Genomic DNA, 21,216 nt, shown 5'->3' on the forward strand with positions numbered 1-21,216 from the left:
AAGGAGATTGATAAAAAAAATTACCTACAGAAAGAGATAATACAAACAGCCAAAACAATACAGCCAAGCACAAGTGGAAGTGATAAATCGAAAGAGGACAGTTCTATATATAGGGAAAGATGGGTGGAGTTATGATGCCTTGAATGACCACACAACAAAAAAAAGATAGGAAATCTCTGCAATTATAGGCTAAAAGCATAGGAAAGACCAAGAAGTCAAAGCCTATGTATTGGAAGCTACACCAAAAAGAAACAATCTGAACATATGGAAGAGACAAAACAATCTGCAACTGAGAGATGCATGCACATATGTTCCCCAAAAGATCAACAATGGAAGAAAAGTTGGTAAAAAAGTTCAAAGAACATAATATGGAAAGAACAAATCATGCAGCACAATTGATACGAAATAAAATTATGGGTCAATAGAAGGAAACATACAAGTGATTGTCAACATAATTTATAAAGAAAAGTATGTAAAGCATTAAACATGACAGAATCAAAGGCCAAAAGAAAGAATAGCATTAAATAGGATATAATCAAATGCCAAAAGAAAGAACAACATTAAACAGGATAGAATTAAATGCCAAAACCATTGCAAAGGAAAGAAATTTGAAATATCAAGTATACAAAATAAACAAAATTACATAATTTGAACAATATTTTGTGTGAGAAAACAAATTCAGAAATTGTGAAATGGTATTCATCATCATCTTTGATTTAAAAAAAGTTTACAAAACAGAAAATATACCTCCCTGCCATGCCCCAAGCTCATCGAATGCCATAAAAAATGGATGTGACGTGTAGCATCCATCCGAAATTAGTGAAGGCGAAGAGAAATTGGCAATGGGAACACCCACGGACAAATCGACAAGTGGAGCGGCAAGTCGAGTTCAAATTTTGTAAACCCAACATGCATGTCAATGGAGAACATCGAGCGAACGTGTAATTGAGGATTTTGGAGGCAAGGAATACTATCCACTGGTTAACAAAACCCAATAATCGAAAACCCAAGAATTTGGATGCAAAACCTTTCAGCCAAGCCTTCAACAAATTCATGAAGGATTTCAGAGAGTGAGAGAGAAGGTGAATAGAGATATAGATACGGTAATCATGTCGTGTAAAGGGAAAAACGCAAATACGGAGAAGAAGAAGAAGAATAACGTCGGAAATCGAAGGGGGTTTAAGTCGCCCGATGCAATACACATTGATTTCAATTTAAAATCGAAGAGAAACATAGAAAAGAAGAAGAAGAAGAAATGCAAGTAGGGTTCGACGATTGAAGAGAAATCGAAAAGGCAACACGGGAAAGGAATGGGTGACGACGCGTTGAATGGGAAAGTGAAGCGAGGGTGAAATTGGGTTTATGGAAACCCTATAACTAGGGTTTCCATAACCCTAGTACCAAACGCGGGTTAGGGTTAAAACCCTAACCCCACGGTGTTAAACCGGGTACCAAACAGTCCCTAAGAATTAGGAACACAATTTTTATACTGATGTGAATTTTTTTTAATATTCTTCTATAAAATATCCATAGTACTCAAACTTTTATTGATGGTGAGATTTCTAAATAAGTTAACTGTGCTAAAGAATCTACTATTTCTAATTTGAATAAGGTGGTAAAGCAATTTTCTATAGAACAACTTAAAAGTCATTTTTTTTGTTCAAGATTTCGTCATTCACTATTTTGATGTCTTTGTTATTAGCTTTTCTTCTTCTTCTTCTTCTTCTTCTTTTAAATAAAATTTGTTCTAAGCTTTACTTCACCTTCATCTTCAACATATTTGTAGCTTAATGCTTAAACTTCTTCATGTTTATGTTAAATGACTTAGCAACATTTTATAGATTAAAATAAGGACAATGACTAGGTGTTTAATATATTTCTTGGGAAAAAAAAAGGAAAGTAAATGTTGATCATTGTTGATTCTTTGTGTCATGTCGAACCACTAACTTAGAAGCAAGATTCGGCATGACCTTGTACTAAATCGCTTATGTGATCTATTTAATTAAGGTCATAAATTCCTAATTAAGTATATACTAAATGGGTAAAAGCATATTCTTAGATTGATTAGGATTTAATAGGAATGGTAATTGAGCTAGTATATAAAAAGACTAAGGTCTATTGTTTTCAACACACCAAAACAATAATTATTTAGTTTTTCTTGGATCTTACGAAGATAAAAATCTCAATGGTGCATTTAGAGTTTTGGTTGAAGAAGATAATAGTCATTTTATAGTCATCATCAATTCTTCAATGGACTATTATGTGTAATTTATTATTGACATGTTGACAAGAATGATCATTGGTTATTTTATTATATAAATGTAAAATAATTATGCTAAGAGCATCATCATATTAATTTAAAGAATATAATTTGTGTGGTGGATAAATAGATATAAGGGAAATTTTCATAAATATAACAAACTACTAAAATATTTATGGCTAGGTAACAAATGCCATAAAGTTAGCAATTTTTTTAAAATATTTCAGGTTTGCTCTTTCGTCTTTCTTTTCCTCTTCGCTGCAATTTTTTTCTATCGTCTTTTTTCCTTTCCTCTTCTATCGTCTCTCTTCATTTCCTCTTTTTTTTTCCGCTACGATTTCCTTCCATTGTCTTTCTTCTTTTCCTCTTCTTTTCTTTACGTTGTTTAGACTTGGGTAACCAAATCTGATTTTTTTCTATCGTTTTTTTCACTGCGATTTCTTTTCATCGTCTTTCTTCCTTTCCTCTTCCATTTTTATGTGGTTTAGATTAAGGTAACCAATTCATTTAAAAGATCATGTATAAATAATTTTTAAAAAAATCGTTTAGATTGAAGTAGCTAAATCTAAAAGAAATAAACTCGTGTACCAAAAGAATTTAAAAATATCGTTTAGTCAAATCTAAACGACCGCGTATTAAAGAATCTTGAGAAAATAAACGATAAATCTAAATGATCGTATACCAAATAATAGCCAAATCTAAACATGTCTAAATATATTACACAAGTATAAGCGTCGATGACGAGTGTATTTTCCGTGGATCCGTGGGCTTTTTTTCTTTTTCAAAATTGTTGAATTTAAATATTTTACCGTTTTTTATATTTATTTGAACTCTGGATAGAACATGTGATGGTGCATTTGGGATGCACTCAAACAAAATTTCTTTTAAATAAACACTTTTCTACTAAGGTTAATAATTTTAAACTATGAATATTAAGGGGCTGTTTGGGGTTAGGGTTTGGGCTGTGGGGTTGGGTTAGCCCAACCCTAACCCCCGTTTGGGCCCAAAGTTAAGGAAACCCTAGTGTTAGGGTTTCCTTAACACGATTTCATTTTCCTTCGAACGCCGATAACGCGTTTTCGTGAATCCGGTTTCCTCCTTCAGCGCAATCCGTCTTCGATTCATTCTCAAACCGATTTCATTTCGTCCTTCAGCGCAATCCGTCTTCGATTTTTCGTTGAAATCGATTTCATCTTCTTCTCAACATCAAATTCCTCGATTCGATTCATCCTCAAACCGATTTCATTTCGTCCTTCAGCGCAATCCGTTTTCGATTTTTCGTTGAAATCGATTTCATCTTCTTCTCAACATCAAAGTCCTCGATATTTTTCCTTTTTCTTTGTTTTTGTCATTTCCCGCATGGAAACCACGAACCGTTTCGTCTTCTACCTCATGTCTTCTAGGGTTTCTGTACATTTTACTAATGTCCGGTCGATTTTTGTTTTCTTCCTTTCATCCTCTAATACACTCGTTCCGAAAGGGTTTCTCCCTCAATTTTTGTATGGTTTCTGTTCGTAATATTTTGTCCGGTCGATTAGGGTTTTTTCCGTGGAAATCCTTTAATCCATTCGATGGTTTCGTCTTCTCCCTCGATTAAACCATTATGCCCTTGCGTTTTCGCGATGAAACCGGATTTCGTGACGCCGAATCTCTCTCTAAATCTCTCTCATCCGTCTCTCTCACTCCGAAAGGGCTTCTGTGTTCGTTGAAGCCGACGAATTCGTTGGCTCCGAACACGATTTCCTTTTTGGAATCGTGGCTTTTGGCTCCTTGAAACCTTCTTGCCGCCGTGGTGTTCTGTATGCTCTCGGGTCCTTCGATTGGCAATAGGACAGATTCTTCACGTACCCATTGGAGCTTGGTAGGGAGGTTTGGAGTTCTCAATCCACTTTTTTTTAAAGCCGATGATGAGTAATATTTTTTGCTGAATTGTTCTCTATTGTTTACCAATTTCTTATGTGTTCTGTATTGTTACCTATTCCTTATGTAATACTCTTACAATTGTTCTCTGTTGTTCTGTATTGTTTACCTCTATTGTTGTAATACTCTTACAATTGTTCTCTGTTGTTCTGTATTGTTTACCTCTATTGTTGTAATACTCTTACAATTGTTCTCTGTTGTTCTGTATTGTTTACCTCTATTGTTGTAATACTCTTACAATTGTTCTCTGTTGTTTTGTATTGTTTACCTCTATTGTTGTAATACTCTTACAATTGTTCTCTGTTGTTCTGTATTGTTTACCTCTATTGTTGTAATACTCTTACAATTGTTGAGTTCATGATGAGTTGAAATTTCTGTACAATTGTTGTTTTTTGTTTACAATTGTTTTAGTATTAGCTCTCTGTATATGTATTCTTTCTATGGATTTTTAGTCTATGGATTTTTATGCTCTCTATTGTTCTGTATATGGATGTTTAGTATATGGATTCTTTCTATCTATTGTTCTGTATATGCTCTCTGTTGTCTCTTCCATGTATTTTTAGTCTATGGATTTGACTTCACATTTCCTTACTAAATTAATTTCACTCTTCTATTCTATTTAATTGTTCTGTTACAAAATATATTTTAATCTTCTCTGTATTCTTTCTGCCCAGTGTTGTCTCTTCTTCCTTTCTGTCCAGTGTTGTCTCTTCTTCCTTTCTGTCCAGTGTTGTCTCTTCCATGTTTTTGTAGGGTATGCTTCTGTTATAGGTTTTAGTATATAGGCTTTGACTATGCTATGCTTTATGTCAGTTGGTCTTTATATTTTTGTTGACCTCCCTCTGAGTCCTATCAACTTGCCCCATATTTCCCCTATATATTGGCACCTTTCCTCTTTTCATTCACTGCATTCTTCTTCCTCTTTGTATCATCTCTGTGCTTTTAAGTTACATTCTGTAAGTTCTCTTCTTCTTTTGTACCCTCTATGTGCTTGTAACTTATCACATCTCTGTGCTTTTTGCTATATGTTTTCTATACATTTCTGTCCTTTATTTATTTTCCTATAACTATGATGGAATTCCATTCATTTTTTTGGAATGGAATCAAAACTCTGAGGCTACTAAATTAAAATGAATCTTGTTTTTACGGTTTCCCGATTCAATCTTCATTTCGAGTTAAATTTATCGTCCTAAAAAGGTATGTATATTTAATTTTTTTTTCATACGTTTTCTATTGTGTTTTAATTAGAAATAATAATCATATTCTTTTCTTATGTAGGACGTTGCGACGAAGGAGTTCGAAATTATTTGAAGAGGTACTCTTGTAATAGCCGTTTGTAGGCTTTGATAATGTATTTTTTTTTTTTCGTTTATTTCCGGTTTTGTATAAATTTATAATAAACATTTTGTATATAGAACATTCGGGTTAATTTGTTACATAATGTAAAGTTATAATTTTCTGTTTTTTAACAATTTTTTTTCTATATAGTAATAAAGTTTGTACAAATGTGTTTGACGCTTTCAAAATTTAGTACACACGTTCCAACGTTTAATCACATTTTTTTTTCGTAATTTATTCCAAACCGTTTTAAACATAAATTATAACTTTTATTTTTCTACCAACAAATAATTACAAAGTGTAATAAAAACTATTGTATATAGAATTCAAAGTTCGTGGCCAAAACTTGTAAGAACTATAAAATGGACATAGTTTGAGAAAATAGAGATAAAAAATAATTTGTATTTTGTTAATTTATATTTCAAGATCAAATGTTGAGATTAGTAATTATGAGGAATATAGAAGTCATAAAAAAATTCCTATACATTCTAAATAATTAGGTTATGTAGCATATTGTGAAATAATTAGGTTAAAAAAAAAATATACATTGAAAATACGTTTTTTCCTAAAAAGAAAAAATAAAATACGTTATGTAGCATATTGTGACGTTAAAGAAAGAAAAAATGACTTCTATTTTCAAACTTTTTTCCCATTTTCGATTATAATGTTCTTAAGCCTCATTTTAATAAATACCAATTTTTATATTTAATTTCAAAGTAATGAAACTTCAATTTTTTATAAAGTTATTTTATTCTCACACATTTGTATGAAATTGTATTTCAACAACAAAGTTATTAATATGTTTTGACCACATACTTTTTTATTTTATTTTTACCTTATTTATGTTTCGTTCAATTTTGTTTTCCAACAAATTTCATTTCTATTTTCAAAATACTTATTTTACAACTAAAATAGATTGTAAAAATTGTTGAAATAACCTTCTTTATTGTTTGGATTTCAATTGTTCAAATAATCTAATTTTTTTGTTCTATGTTTATAGTTTTACTAAATAGGGATATTACTAAGTTTACATATTTTTTTTACAATATATCGATATTGTACTAATTTTAAATAGTACATGTTTTTAGGGAACTTTACATACATTGTAATGGATGAACAAACACTTAACTGCATTCACGTTGGCCCAACGTCAGATTTTACTAACGTTGGAGCTATTAATGAACAACAATAAGCGTCTCCCACATACACCGCCCGATACACGCCATAGAATTAGGGAGCTTGCTTACTTTCGCATGATACACGAGTCAGATCTTGTGTGTCGGCAAAGCACGCGGATGGATAGGCGAACATTCGCAATTCTATGCCATTTACTTAGAAATATCGCTGGTCTTTCTTCAACTGAAATTGTCGATGTTGAGGAAATGGTAGCAATGTTCTTGCACGTCCTCGCTCATGACGTGAAGAACCGCGTCATACAACGAGAATTTGTACGCTCCGGTGAGACAGTATCTCGACATTTCAACATCGTATTGTTGGCTGTTCTTCGACTGTACGAGGAGTTGATAAAAAGACCTGTTCCGGTAACAAGTAACTGCAATGATCAACGTTGGAAGTGTTTCGAGGTGGGCATCCTACAAGTTCACTATAATTGACCTTTAGGTACATCGCAGTTAATTCATTGTGTTCCTTTCAACCTGCAGAACTGCCTTGGCGCGTTAGACGGGACGTACATAAAGGTGAACGTCCCCGCAGGAGATCGGCCTACTTTCAGAACGCGTAAGGGGGAAATTGCCACAAACGTTCTTGGGGTCTGTGACACGAAAGGGAATTTCGTTTATGTCCTCGCCGGTTGGGAAGGATCTGCAGCAGACTCGCGGATCCTACGTGATGCGATTTCACGAGAAAATGGACTACAAGTGCCAAAGGGTATATCATGTTTATAATAAAACACCGTCGCTTCTTACTTACCTATTTAAAGTTCATAAACAAACCATTTAATAACAGGATATTATTATCTGTGCGATGCTGGATATCCAAACGCGGAGGGGTTTCTCGCCCCGTACAGAGGCCAGCGGTACCATTTGCAAGAGTGGCGTGGTGCTGCAAATGCGCCAACAAATGCAAAGGAGTACTTCAACATGAAGCACTCCTCGGCAAGGAATGTTATTGAGCGCGCGTTCGGTGTTCTAAAGGGTCGTTGGGCCATTCTTCGTGGAAAGTCGTATTATCCCCTGCAAGTCCAGTGTCGCACCATTCTAGCATGTGCGTTGCTTCACAATTTGATCAACAGGGAAATGACATATTGCGACGACGTTGAGGACGAGGACGAGGGGGACTCCACGTACGCAACGACCACCGCTTCAGAAGACATTCAGTACATTGAGACAACAAACGAGTGGTCTCAGTGGCGCGACAACCTAGCCGCATCGATGTTCACCGATTGGCAGTTCCGTAACGCTTAGCTAAGACATATTTAGATAACAAGTTTTTTATGACTTCGTCGCAATTCTATCGTCTCTAACATGTACTGTAAAAACTAATATGGGCTGTTGCATATGTATTGTACGCGTGCCATAATTTGTATCATGCCTATTTTACTTTGGAGTTTAATGGTGAAATTACTTATGTACTGCATGTATTTTTTCTAATTTCTGATTCTCAGTATGTCAACCTCAAATCGTGCACCGAGACATGTTTGGACGAGGGAGGAGGAGGGGACTCTTGTCGAATGTTTAATGGAGCTAGTGTCAATGGGGGGCTGGAAATCAGATAATGGTACATTTCGCCCAGGATACCTTGCGCAGTTGGTACGCATGATGGCAGAGAAACTACCTGGATGTCAGGTACGAGCAACAACTGTAATTGATTGTAGGATCAAGACACTTAAGCGAACGTTCCAGGCCATTGCCGAAATGCGGGGCCCAGCGTGCAGTGGCTTTGGGTGGAACGATGAAGAGAAATGCATCGTTGCGGAGAAGGAATTATTCGATAATTGGGTTAGGGTATGGAATATAATTTAAATGTCACACAACGTTAACAATTTACATTTAGTAAACAATTTTTAAATTAGTACTCATACGTCATATTTTTTTTCTGCCCGCAGTCGCATCCTGCAGCGAAAGGACTCCTGAACAAACCATTCTCGTATTACGACGAGCTTACATATGTATTTGGTCGGGATAGGGCGACCGGTCGGTTCGCTGAGACATTCGCGGACGTGGGGTCTAACGAGCCAGGTGGCGGATATGACAGATTTGATATGGGGGATGGAAACGAGGACTTCCCGCCCGTGTACAGCCAGGGAGTTGACATCTCGCAGGACGATGTACGTGCATCCCGACCTTCTCGCGCTTCAGATGGTAGGACCGGATCAAGTGGATCGAAGAGGAAGAGGGGAAGTCAGCGAGACTTCGAGCTTGAAGCGATACATGTGGCGCTCGACCAAACAAACGAGCAACTCAGGGAGATTGCACAGTGGCCAGCACGCAACCTTGCAAATGACAACCACGTGCGCACGGAATTTTTCCGCATATTGCGTGAGATGCCAGAACTTACGAGTTTGGATAGGGCGTTATTGCAAAGCATCTTTTGTCTCGTATGGACGACCTCCGGGGTTTCATACTTATGCCTGAGGATGAAAGGGAGGGCTTCTGTAGAGTCCTCCTACGAGACATAGAGAGATAGTTTCTGTTTGTAGTGACCTGTGTTGCTTATTATTTCGTTACGTATTTTTCTGTATCATGTATTCGATGGTTTATGCATTTTGTATTGTCAAGAACTTCTTTTGTTCATTCCTAATGTTTATTTTAAATGAAAGAAACTAGTCAGAATTTTCGAAAAGCGTTATAACGGCTATTTATATAGGTTTAAAATTGGATGACTTCGCTATCGGCCATTAGAAATATTGAATAATTTTTTTTATCTTTATTTAAAATATCATGAATTTTTTTTATCACAATATGTTCAGAAATTAATTTTAATTTGGCCAACTGTATATATTAATTTAATAACATTACACATACAACAAATAAAATAGGAGAATAATACGGATTCGAGGATTTCGTAAAAAAATATGCAATAATTTTTTTTATGATATTTACAATTGAATTTAAAAATATTATACAACATAAAAAATTAATTAACCCACCCCATTTAACAATTTTCCCAAATAAAATTTATCACAAAATCCACATAAACCTACCCACCTAACCCTTCCCCCAAACACATTTTATCATAAAATTCCCATAAAACTACCCACCTAACCCTTCCCCCAAACACATTTTATCATAAAATCCCCATTAAACTACCCACCTAGCCCTTCCCCCAAACACATCTTATCATAAAATCCCCATTAATCCTCCCCACCTAACCCTTCCCCCAAACACATTTTATCATAAAATCCCCATTAAACTACCCACCTAGCCCTTCCCCCAAACACATCTTATCATAAAATCCCCATTAATCCTCCCCACCTAACCCTTCCCCCAAACACATTTTATCATAAAATCCCTATTAACTCTTCCCACTTAACCCTTCCCCCAAACACATATTATCATAAAACTACCTTTTTAAACCCTTCCCCCAAACAAGGGTTATGATAAAACTAGGTTTAACTTAACACTAGTTTTATCTTAACACTAACCCTTCCCTAAATCAACCCTTCCCCCAAACGCACCCTAAATTCTTAGTTCAAAATTTGTGTTTCGTTCAACGACCCGAACCCCACTCATTTTGCCGGAAAAGCACCGATCCGTCGCCGCTGGGATAATTTTTTCTCGATTCCATGAATTCCGCCTGCTATCTCTTCCATTTCTACTGGAATATTTCATTACTTCAACCAATTTCAAGCTGCTCAGTCGGATTCCTTGTTTCTTAATCAAATTAGGGGTTTGAACTTCGTGGATTTTCATTATCTATCATGGGGGACACAAAGATTCATAGAGCATCTGAAAATCCCAATCTAGATTGGGAAGCATCACTGAAGCAGTATGAAAACGTTATGGCTTCAGAATCCGAAGCACTTAAAGTGAAAGCCACGATCAAATTAGCCCAACTCTCCAAAAATGCCCCGGAAAATATTTTGAAGAGCGCCATACCTATTATTGCTAAGCCTCTCGAAGATAAGCCCACCAATAATGCAAGCCAATCCATGAGAGCCGCTGCTGCATATTGTCTAAGATGTATATCTTGCCAAGGTGATGGTACGTTGGCAAAGGCGGTAGGTCATTCCGGCGCTTTAGAATCTTTGCTCAGGTCATTGCTACATTCTAGTGGTTGTTTTTGTAAGATTCTAGTGAAGTGTATTTGGAGTACCGTTACTTTTGATAAAAGTAGTCGTGTGATTTTAGCAAGAAATGGGGGTTTGGAAGTTATTATTTGTATGCTTGTTTTTGTAACTGATGGGACTAGGAGATATTTACTGGAAATTTTGAGTGCTATGGCACTATTGAGAGAGGTTAGAAAGGCCCTTGTTGGATTAAGAGGCCTCCCTTTTCTTGTGCAAGCTGCTAGATTTGGCTACATGGCTTCTAGAGAAAGAGCTTGTGAAGCAATTGGGTTAATTGCAATTACAAAACGTGGAAGAAACAAGCTTGTTGAGTTGGGAGTGGTTACAGTGCTTATTGAGCTAGTTCGTGAAGGAGATTATGTGACAAAGTTGGTGGCTGGTAATGCCCTTGGAATAGTTTCAGCTCATCTGGCCTATATTAGGCCTGTTGCACAAGCTGGGGCTATTCCTTTATTTGCTGACCTTCTTCAGTCGCCTCATCCTATTTGTAAGGAGATTGCAGAGGATGTCTTCTGTCTCTTAGCTGTTGCTGAAACGAATGCAGTTGTAATTTCTGATCATCTAGTGAAAGTTCTTAAAGAAGGTGATGATAGAGGAAAGGCAGCAGCTGCTGATGTATTGAGGATTCTTTCTAGCTATAAATACTCCATATCAGTTGTGCAGAATTCGGGTGCAATTCCAGTTTTGGTTGATCTATTACACGATGGGAATCACGAAGTGAGGGAAAAAGTCTCTGGAGCTATAGCACGATTAAGTTATTATGAGACAGACAGGGTTGCACTTGCTGATGCAGGGGCAATCCAAGGACTAATAGGGCTATTGCAAGATGAGTTAGAAAAAGTGAAACTTAACGTTACTGAGGCCCTTACAAGTTTTTCTAAAGACCCCTTATACTATACTAGACTATCTGAAGTTGTCAGCACTCCTGCTTTTCAGAATTTGCAGGAAAGAATAACTCATATTCGTGCTACTGAATGACAAAGCATGGTGTCCGTGCATCAATTGGGAATCAACCAATTTACATTTGATCTGGATCTTCTGTAACTTTTTGTGGTACTTTTTCATACATCACTTGTTATCTAAGAAGCATGCTATCAAACCAAACATAAGATGTGAATACAAACTTAGATAGATGCTTGCGCTTTATTTTCTCAAAGATAGAATTAGGACGTAAACATTTTATAAACACATTTTCGAGTATCATAGTTTGATGTTTTCATGCTCAAGCATTTACATTTAAAACACAACCTGAAAGAAATAAAATATACGTCTTTAAGTTAATGAAATTGATAACATTGTTGAAAGGATGTAATGTAACTTCTTGCGACAAATATTTATGTAGAAGATATGAAACCTCAAAAGTAAAAACTTACTTCTAGATTACCTAATATTTTATATAAAGAAAATGTCATTAAAAATTATACACTTAAGCATGCCTCTGCGTATTTGAATCTTTAGCTCTTGGTTTTGTATTATTTAATTCATTTAGTTCTACAATTGGGGGTGAGCTAAACTAACTTTTGAGATGGTGATTAGTGTCTTATCTTCAATTTCTGGATTATTATTATACGATGATTTTTTAACTTTCCATATATATATATAAATAAAAATAGATAGACTAGAAACGACATCTCTTACCTCAATGACACTACAGGGATATTTAGTGAATGGAATTGGGATATGGATGGAATATAATGAAATAGAGCCACTCTGAGGTTCTCTATGAAATGAGGCATGGAATGGAGCCACAGATGTAAATCAATACCTACTGTCTTCTGTTTTAAACTTACTGTTGGTTGGCTAAAACTACTTAGTTAGTTACTTTGTAACCAACTCATTCCTTGTAACCAACTCATGCTAATTCTTCTATAAATAAAGCATCTCCTCTCAATGCACATTGAGAGGTAGATTATACATTCAATCAAATAAGAATCTTTGGTTTACACTGATACCAATTGGTATCAAAACACTAATTTTTTGGGTCAAATGGCTGTCCGACGTGTAAATTTGATGGCAGCAGAGCAACCTGCTCAAAACCAAGAGGCGGATGAAACCCCGTCCTCTCTTCATGAACCTCCAACACTTGCTGTTGTGGAAGCTTATGTGGAAGGAATTGAAGCTACACTTCAAGAAGTCTTGCAACGACTTGAAAATTTAGCACTTCCTTAAATAATACATCAAGAAAATCAAGAAGGAATATATAGAGTTGGGTGAATTCATCAAAAAAGAAGATTCGAAGTAGAACCTTTTCCAAGAAACCAAGATTTTACCAAGAACTTCAAGATTAGAGTTCTACTGATGACAAACTACATGACAGGCCAGCAATTGATCAGAATAGAAGGTTTCGGCCACATATTGATGGAAGGTGAAGAGAACTAGTTGAATATAAGATGAAGATTGACTTCCTAGCTATGACGAAATTTTGAAGTTTTCCTTGTTTGGTTGAAAAATACTGAGATCTTTTTTTTAATTGCATGAATACTCCCGAGGTGAAAGGTGCATCTAGTAGCATTAAAGTTGAAGGTTGGAGCTTCAGCTTGGTGGGAACAACTTGAGGTCAATAGGAGAAGAAACGAAAAAAAGACCAATTGCCTCGTGGGAAAAAATGAAGAAATTGATGAATGCTCGATTTCTTCCACCCAACTATGAACAATGAAAGACCCTCTATAATCAGTACCATAATTGCCGACAAGGAACAAGAACGGTTGCTGATTACATAGAAGAATTCCACCGGTTGGGTGCAAGAACCAATTTGATGGAAAATGAACAACACCTTATTGCCTGGTTTGTTGAAGGTTTGAGATTCGATATCAAAGAAAAGGTGAAATTACAACCTTTTTTTAATTCTTTCTGATGTTATTACCTATGCAGAGTCTATAGAAGAGATCAATGAGTTGAATTCAAAGAAAAATACAAGAGGGGACTGTAGAATACCAACACTAGCACCAAGCCTTCTACTGCACAATCCACACTAAATATCAAGAGAAAGATAAGGCTAATAAACTAAATGGGAAGAAAGCTGATGCAGCTCCCAAGAAGCAAACAGAAAATGTTTATCAAAGGCCGAATCTGAGCAAGTGTTTCCGCTGTGGTCAATAGGCCACCTCTCCAATGCTTGCCCAAAAAGAAAAACAGTAGCTATCCTTGAGGAAGATGAAGACTTCATTGAAGAGCAAGAAGGAGATTTCTATCAAGAAGAAGTATTAGAACCCAATGAAGGAGAAAGGTTATCTTGTGTACTCCAAAGAGTCTTAATTGCTCCGAAGAGTGACACCTCTCACCAACAAAGACATAGCCTTTTCAAAACTCGATTTACCATCAAAAGCAAGGTGTGCAACGTGATCATTGACAGTGGCAGTAGCGAGAATTTTGTGTCTAAGAAGCTGGTGACTGCACTCAAATTGAAAACGGAGCCTCATTCTAGTCCTTACAAGAAAGGTGGAGATGCCCATATTAGTGAGATTGGTTCGGTTCCTTTGTCAATTGGAGGAACTTATAAAGATCAAATTGTGTGTGACATTTTAGATATGGATGTTTGCCATATCTTGCTTGGAAAACCGTGGCAATATGATGTTCAAGCAATCCATAGAGGAAGGGAGAATACCTATGAATTCCAATGGATGAACAACAAGATTTTTCCAATGCCCCTTGGCAAGAAAAATGAAGGAGTCAATCCAAAGAAGATCAATAGCCATCTCTTCATCGTTGATCTTGATCAATTGTTGGATGATGCCAATGAAGTAAAGGAATTCCATGCAACAAAAAATCTGCCAAATACACTTGTCCAAGTTGTTGAAAATTCTTTCAGACAGAATAAAGGATTTCAATTGGGAAACTTAAGTTCAGAGAGTAAATCTCGGGGACCAAGCAGGATTGACACTGATGCTTTTGAAGACAACATTTGTGGTACAATACTTGATAATAGAAATATCCATAAGTTCAATACTAATGAAAACTATATAGAAAATGGCGATTTATCAGATGAAAATGTGAAGGGTGATATTGTGGCAAACGAACATCCCAGTTGTTCAAGGAAGAGGACATTACGTTAGCCTACACGATTGAAGAATTTCTAAGCATTAAAAAAGAGTCAACCAATCTTCCTCTACGAGACATACAATATAATATTTTTGTTCAAAGCTTAGGAGGTTGGTTTGGTCATACACCATCACCTAATGGATTCCGGCTTCCATGACAAACTCGGGACGAGTTTGATGCTAGGGCAATGATGTAAATCAATACCTACTGTCTTCTAGTTTCTGTTTTAAACTTATTATTAGTTGGCTAAAACTACTTAGTTAGTTACTCTGTAACCAATTCATACTAATTCCTCTATAAATAAAGCATCTCCTCTCACATTGAGCGACAGATTATACATTCAATCAAATAAGAATCTTTGATTTACACTTGCTCACTACAAGGAAGTTCTGGGAGTTATGAAGGAAACCTCGAGCTCATATTGGTCATGGGTTGAGAACGGAAATTGAATTCTCTGAGACCTAATTTACCATTGTTCTTCAGTAGCTCATTGGTAGAGCGGTCGATTGTTAACCGATTGGTCGTAGGTTTGAATCCTATTGATTCATTCCGAGTTAAAGAATTTGAAATGAAAGGGTTCACTTTTTTAATTGAGGGGTGTAATCTTTCCTTGGAAATATATCTCTCTTTTGGACATTTCTACGAAGACTCGTCGGAGTGCAGCTAGTGATAATTATTGCACTTGATCCCTTTATTTTGGATATTTGCTTTTCCGTTAATTACATTATTTTCTATTAGTATTGTAACCCATCTCTCACTCTCTGTTAAAAACATAACTTTTATCATATTTTACGAGTTATTCTTTATTCAACTCCAACTTGCGAGATATTCTCATGATTGAGAGAGTTGGGACCTGGCGTCTCTTTCATAAGTCATTCATGCTGTGATCTTTCATTGGATTGAGGACAAGAGGGTTTAGGTATTGTACACTTTTGATGTTTTTATGTGCAGCTTCACTTTCTCTACCTCAATTTTCTCTTACTTGATTAATCGCCTTCATCTCATTTTGATGATTTAGATTTTAAATGTTCCCAGAAAGATGAAGTTCTTTTTGAGTTGTGGTCCGTGGTCAAATTAAAATTGTGATCACTATTTAGAGGTTTATCTTTTGTTTGTTTCTCTAAGTGGACCATGTTGTGTAGATAAAAAAGATTAAAGTTATATTATATTGCGGCACAACTCTTTTTCCGGCCCAATATGGGGCAGATGCTTGCAATTTTTTGGGTTCAACCTCACGTTTAATTTGGAATTTAGCGGGGTATTGGAAGATTAAGGAAATTTTCTTGGCAAACAGATTTGTTCATTTTATGGTGTCTTAAACTGCAGAAATAGGAACATTTTTTAGAACATGTAATATTGAGATCAAGGAGATTGTGAAGCTAAGCATTTCACTATATCAGTGCCTTCACTTGGCCTTTTTTTTGCTATTTTCTCCGATAATATTCTTCTTTTCTATTTTAATTATTTTCTTTATTTGATCATTAAGGTTCTATTTGTAAGGGTGAGCTTGAAGTTCTTACCTTGTTTGCTCTTTTTAACCCAGATCCTCTTTATTTGCTACATTTTGTTTGCCATCAAGAAGTAAATTGATTTTGAAGTTTCATTTCCTTACGTTTAAAAATATGTGGAAAGAAAACCTATGGAGCTTAAAAATAAGGGCCTCCAACTAGAGTTTTTGTTGGAGAGTTAATAGTTGCGTGAGTATTTTGGGCAGAGCTACAGAGAAAAGTTACAAAAAATATGTCCCCAGTATTTGAGGACTCCGTATATTCATTTTGAAAGATTTATCGTCTATACTCTTTAGCCAAACCGTCCCCAATTGCTTTAACAGGTTGAGGGCTCCTTATATTCATTTTGAAAGATTCATCTATACTTTCTAGCCAAACCCTCAACTGCTTTTACAGGACCAGATTAAAGAACTCCAGCTTGCTTCCTTCTAAAAACAATTCCACAGATAATTAAGTCAAGTTGTTCTATTCTGAATATCATGTCCTGTTAATTTCAGATGTGTTAAAAGGCCTCCACCAAGGCCTCCACCATAAGCTTCTCCAGATGTGCCAAGTAAAGATCACACGGCTGGCATTTTCCATCTGTTTCACAGAGGATATTTCTAATTGCAGTTTGGGTAAAGACCGCTATGACTTGTGAGAATTCTTGCTTGTAACCAGTGATTTATTCTCAATCCTTAAAGAAGAGTAGTCCAGAGGATTACTTTCACCCTTTCATGGTATCAAGGTATTTACCTCTCCGTGGAGCCTTGAATGATGCCTTTGGTGCAGGGTGATCTGCAGTTAGCATGCTGAGAAGAGATTTGCAATTTAGAATACCCGAAGGATCTATTTTACTAACTATTTGGTGCTCTAAACTTTAATAAGAAAAATTTTCCTCACCTGCAAGAGGTGTGTCCATTCCACTATTTAAAGTAATTTGGAGTCCGTGTGACTGTGTTGGTCGACACTGTCAAACTGAAGAGTTTTTGCTGCCTATCTTTGCATAATATTCCAGTTTAAGTCTTTTCCAACTTTGAAGGTGGAAATCTCAATCAGATTGACTGAAAGTTTCAAAATATGCATCCATAAGCTCCAGCTTCCGGCTTACTTCTTTTTATATCTTTACCACCCAAAGCCTTAACCCACTACTTACCATTCACAACTTCGCATGACATAAGAAAATCATGCAAAAATCATCCAAAAATCTCTCGAGTTGCCGCTTAAAAGTAAACCCAAATAGTCTAGAGGCCAACCCTCCACTGCACAACATAAAGTATTTGCTACAGACGCTCTTCTTTATTATTGATCCCACCTTTGTAATTATTTAAGTTGACTCTCTAACCGGATAGCTAATTTGCTCTGTCTGTTAAACCTACCGTATCATCCGCAATATGCAGAGTTTAATGATCATATTATCACTTGCTATTCAAACCCTCTGTATGAAGTGGGAGGTTTTTAGTTGAGTCCCCATATCCTACTGTTATCTCCAAGTTGAGTAATAATTCAGCTGGACATCTTAACTCTAGTTACACTTTGTGACACAAGCATAAGATATGAGAAAGATAAAAGGTCCCCCCCTCCCCCTACCCAATACCAATAGCATAGGTTTTGATTGATAATGAAATTTTATGATTTATAATGACATTCAGGTTTTCAGCTGAATTTGCATAAGACTTTTAATCACAGTTTCTCTTTTTTGGATGATAGCCTCTTAACCTCTTGCTAGCATGGCAAGTAAGTCTCTTGAACCTTCCTTAAATGAAAGGATATGTAGCAGGAAGTATTCAAATACATTCTAAAATGGGGCTGCAGGGTTTAACTCAAATTGTTGGATAGTTAAAATCCCTTCAAAGTTGATTTTATAAAGGAGCCCTACAATCGGGACACACGAAGCTTCTATAATGTACGTGCTTCTTTCATTTGGTAATAAAAGAAATATATTAGAAAATAATGTAGTTTTTTCACTTGACTGTAATTGCATTGAGGGTTAAAACTATGGTAAAGGCTCATAAGAGTTTGTGCTATTTTTTTTAAAAAAATAAAAAATAAAAATATCTCTTCCTCTGCAAAAAGGGGTTTGAGGATCAGATTTTATTTCTCGTTGTTTTGTTTGTTTAGCTCTTGCTGCATCAGCTGCTAGAAGCTTTTGGGATGCATTATGTGAAGACTGCAAATGTACCATCTCTGACGTATTGTGTGGTCCTTTATTCTAAGACGTGGCTGAAGTTGTTTGGATACAATTAAGAATATTTTTGTAGGAAATTTAGATAGAAAGAGATGGTTCATTTATAGTGTTTCTTGCTTCTAATTGCTATGTTCTTTAAAATAACTTCTGAAATTATATTCATTGTTTTATCCTTGCCAATTGGGATGCATTTTTCTAGGCTTCTTGGCTGCAACAGATGTTTCTATCTTCCACTTTAGTATTAAATCATTTCTTTGTAATGTATGTATTATTACCTTGTCCCATAAAAGTAGTAATCTTGTATAGAGAACTGTTCTGTTGTTAATAGGCCATAGTTTATGAAGTTCGAAGTTGAGAAGTTCTAATCAATGTGATAAGATATGTGTTTGAATCCTACAAAAGAAAAGTTCCAAGTTTTTAGTACTTGAATCTGTATAATTAATGTATTTGGTTTGCTAACTTAGGACTTGGCATAAATGGCCAAATGCATTCATTGCCGTTGATACAAAGCCAACAAACTTTCTCCAAGCTATTTACAAACCTTAGAGATTAAAGACACTCATCGAAAGTTAAAACATTCTTCATGGGGGAGGGATAAAACCATCTAATTTTTCCATCTTATTTGAATAGATGACATAAGTTTTTTCTACCTCTTCTCATATCTCTGAATGATTTTTCAGTTTTTTTGTCAGATCTCCATCCCTAAAGTTCAAGAAGAAGAAGAAAAAAAACAATGTCCATAGAAAAGATAGGGGAAGAAAAGAAGGGTTGGCACCATAACTACTGCCATTTTATAGAAAGAGTTTCTGTTTGGAATTTGGTTTGTGTTTGCAGGCTTCTGACTCCATCCGCAGGCGTTTTACTGTAACGCAACCACTTTGTTGGCCGTCCCCCCACAGCAGTGTGGTATCAGAGCAGGCTGAGGATTTGTGAATATGCCATGGAAGTAGCTGCCACAGCTTCTAGTGGCATCCTAGGAGAAGTTGTACACTCACTTGCATGTAATCCCCAAATCTCCATTGATTCATCACCTAAGCTTTCTTAATATATATATTTTGTTTTGATTCTCTATAATTATATGGCAATCATATCAACTCCATGCTTATTTAGATCTCTCCAAACGTTGAATGTAGATTATGACACAGAGATGAAGAGAGATAATGGAGGAAATCTATTGATTTTATTCTCTTATGCTTCTCTCTTTAATTATTTCTGAATATTTGTCTAGACTTGCTTACGCATATCTAACTAATTATTATTTGGTCAAACAACATTTGATTGCTAGAAAATTTAGAATCAATTTTCATATTTTTGTTTGTGCGAGAAGGATTTGTTAGTTGTACACGTCTTTTATATTTTAAGTTTTGGGCGTTGTTTGAAAGGACTTGAGATTGAAAGTATCTCTTATTTGAGTTTAATGGAGTGTCCTCAATTTTCTTGCACTACAAAAGATGGGGGACTCTCGACGTACAGCGACGTTGGAAGAATTTAAAAAAACGTCGGAAAAAGCTACCCCGACGTTGTTTACTGCGTCGGAATACACGTCAGAAGAAACGCGTCGGGAGAAGAATTCTCGATGCATGACCAACAAGGCGTCGGGAACACCTCTCTCGACGTCTCTTATGTCGATGGTTGTCATTGCATTGGGAATTACATCTCCCGATGGTTCCTTATCTGACGTCGGACACGCGTCGGGAGAACTGTCCTCGACGTATCGTGTATACCCTATTCCTGACGTTATGTTGCGTCGGAAATTCCTTTTTATATGTAATTCTTTTTAAATATGTAATTTATTTTTTTTAAAAAAATATTTTGCTTAAACAAGTTCTCTATTTTTTGCGAAATAATGACATTCATTTTGGATTAAATTAAAGAAAATTCAATATAAATTAATAAATTAAGAAATGCAAACACAAATTCAAAAAGAAAAGATTTGATATTCGTAATATTCATAATTCAAAAAACATAATAGCGTTAATAATACAAAAAATCTAGTATTCATAATACAAAAAAGTGCAAATAAAGTCATATGTCTCCTAACGAGGCTCGTACGCGTCATTTTACATCGCATGTCCCACAATGATACAAAAGTAGCTAAGTTTAGTACATATATCTATAGCATCATTGTATACTATCATTGCAAAAACTTAAGAATAATGGAAACATATATACGTACCGTAAAGCTAAGGATCATGTGGTGATCCTTGTTGTGCCCGAGTCATGTCCTGTATCAGCTTTCGTATTTGTTTCATTTCTGAAGCTAATGCTTGGTAATTTCTATCTTGCAATTCAATCCATTCCAAAGATTGATCAAATTTAGCTTGTATTTGAATCTCATTTTTTTATGGTCGACTAAGAACATAACGTTGTGGAACTGCTTGCACTCATCGTCTTGCGAGTCTTCGACTTGGATCCCCAACCAAGGCCTTTTGAGTAGCCTGGTCGTCTACCCAACACCTGATTGGATATCTTATCCCTAGAGAGTGGCTGACTACCCTCTAGGGTAGGCTGGGACTGGAGTTCCAGCATTTGATTCAGCAACAAATTTAAAAATTAAGTTAGGTAACACAAAAATATATAATGAAAGAGGATAATTAATAAGGGCATAAGTATTGGTTCGATAACTTACATGCGCATCCTCTGCGGCCTATGACACGAACATCCCAGCTCGAACGTGTGTTTCCTGAAACAACTCCACACGATCGACTGGCTCTCCTTTTTTTTTTTTTCAACGAGC

General features: G+C 35.9%; 1 protein-coding gene across 9 annotated transcripts; it reads left to right on the forward strand.

Annotated features, from left to right (window-relative positions):
* The first annotated feature begins 10,162 nt into the window (after positions 1–10,162).
* LOC103501229 (uncharacterized) lies at positions 10,163–19,662 on the forward strand. 9 transcript variants are annotated; one of them, XM_051079484.1, is made up of 4 exons: positions 10,163–11,819; positions 18,002–18,028; positions 18,107–18,197; positions 19,160–19,662. In XM_051079484.1, the coding sequence occupies exon 1, from the start codon at positions 10,398–10,400 to the stop codon at positions 11,742–11,744; it is 1,347 nt and encodes a 448-aa protein (XP_050935441.1). In that variant the 5' UTR covers positions 10,163–10,397; the 3' UTR covers positions 11,745–11,819; positions 18,002–18,028; positions 18,107–18,197; positions 19,160–19,662. The 9 variants fall into 9 exon arrangements, with proteins under 9 accessions (XP_050935441.1, XP_050935417.1, XP_050935419.1 ...); XM_051079460.1 differs by having other exon boundaries at positions 18,002–18,197; XM_051079462.1 differs by having other exon boundaries at positions 18,002–18,197; positions 19,172–19,662.
* The last annotated feature ends 1,554 nt before the right edge of the window (positions 19,663–21,216 follow it).

The sequence above is a fragment of the Cucumis melo genome, chromosome 1 (assembly GCF_025177605.1).
Source record: "Cucumis melo cultivar AY chromosome 1, USDA_Cmelo_AY_1.0, whole genome shotgun sequence".
Taxonomy (NCBI): domain Eukaryota; kingdom Viridiplantae; phylum Streptophyta; class Magnoliopsida; order Cucurbitales; family Cucurbitaceae; genus Cucumis; species Cucumis melo.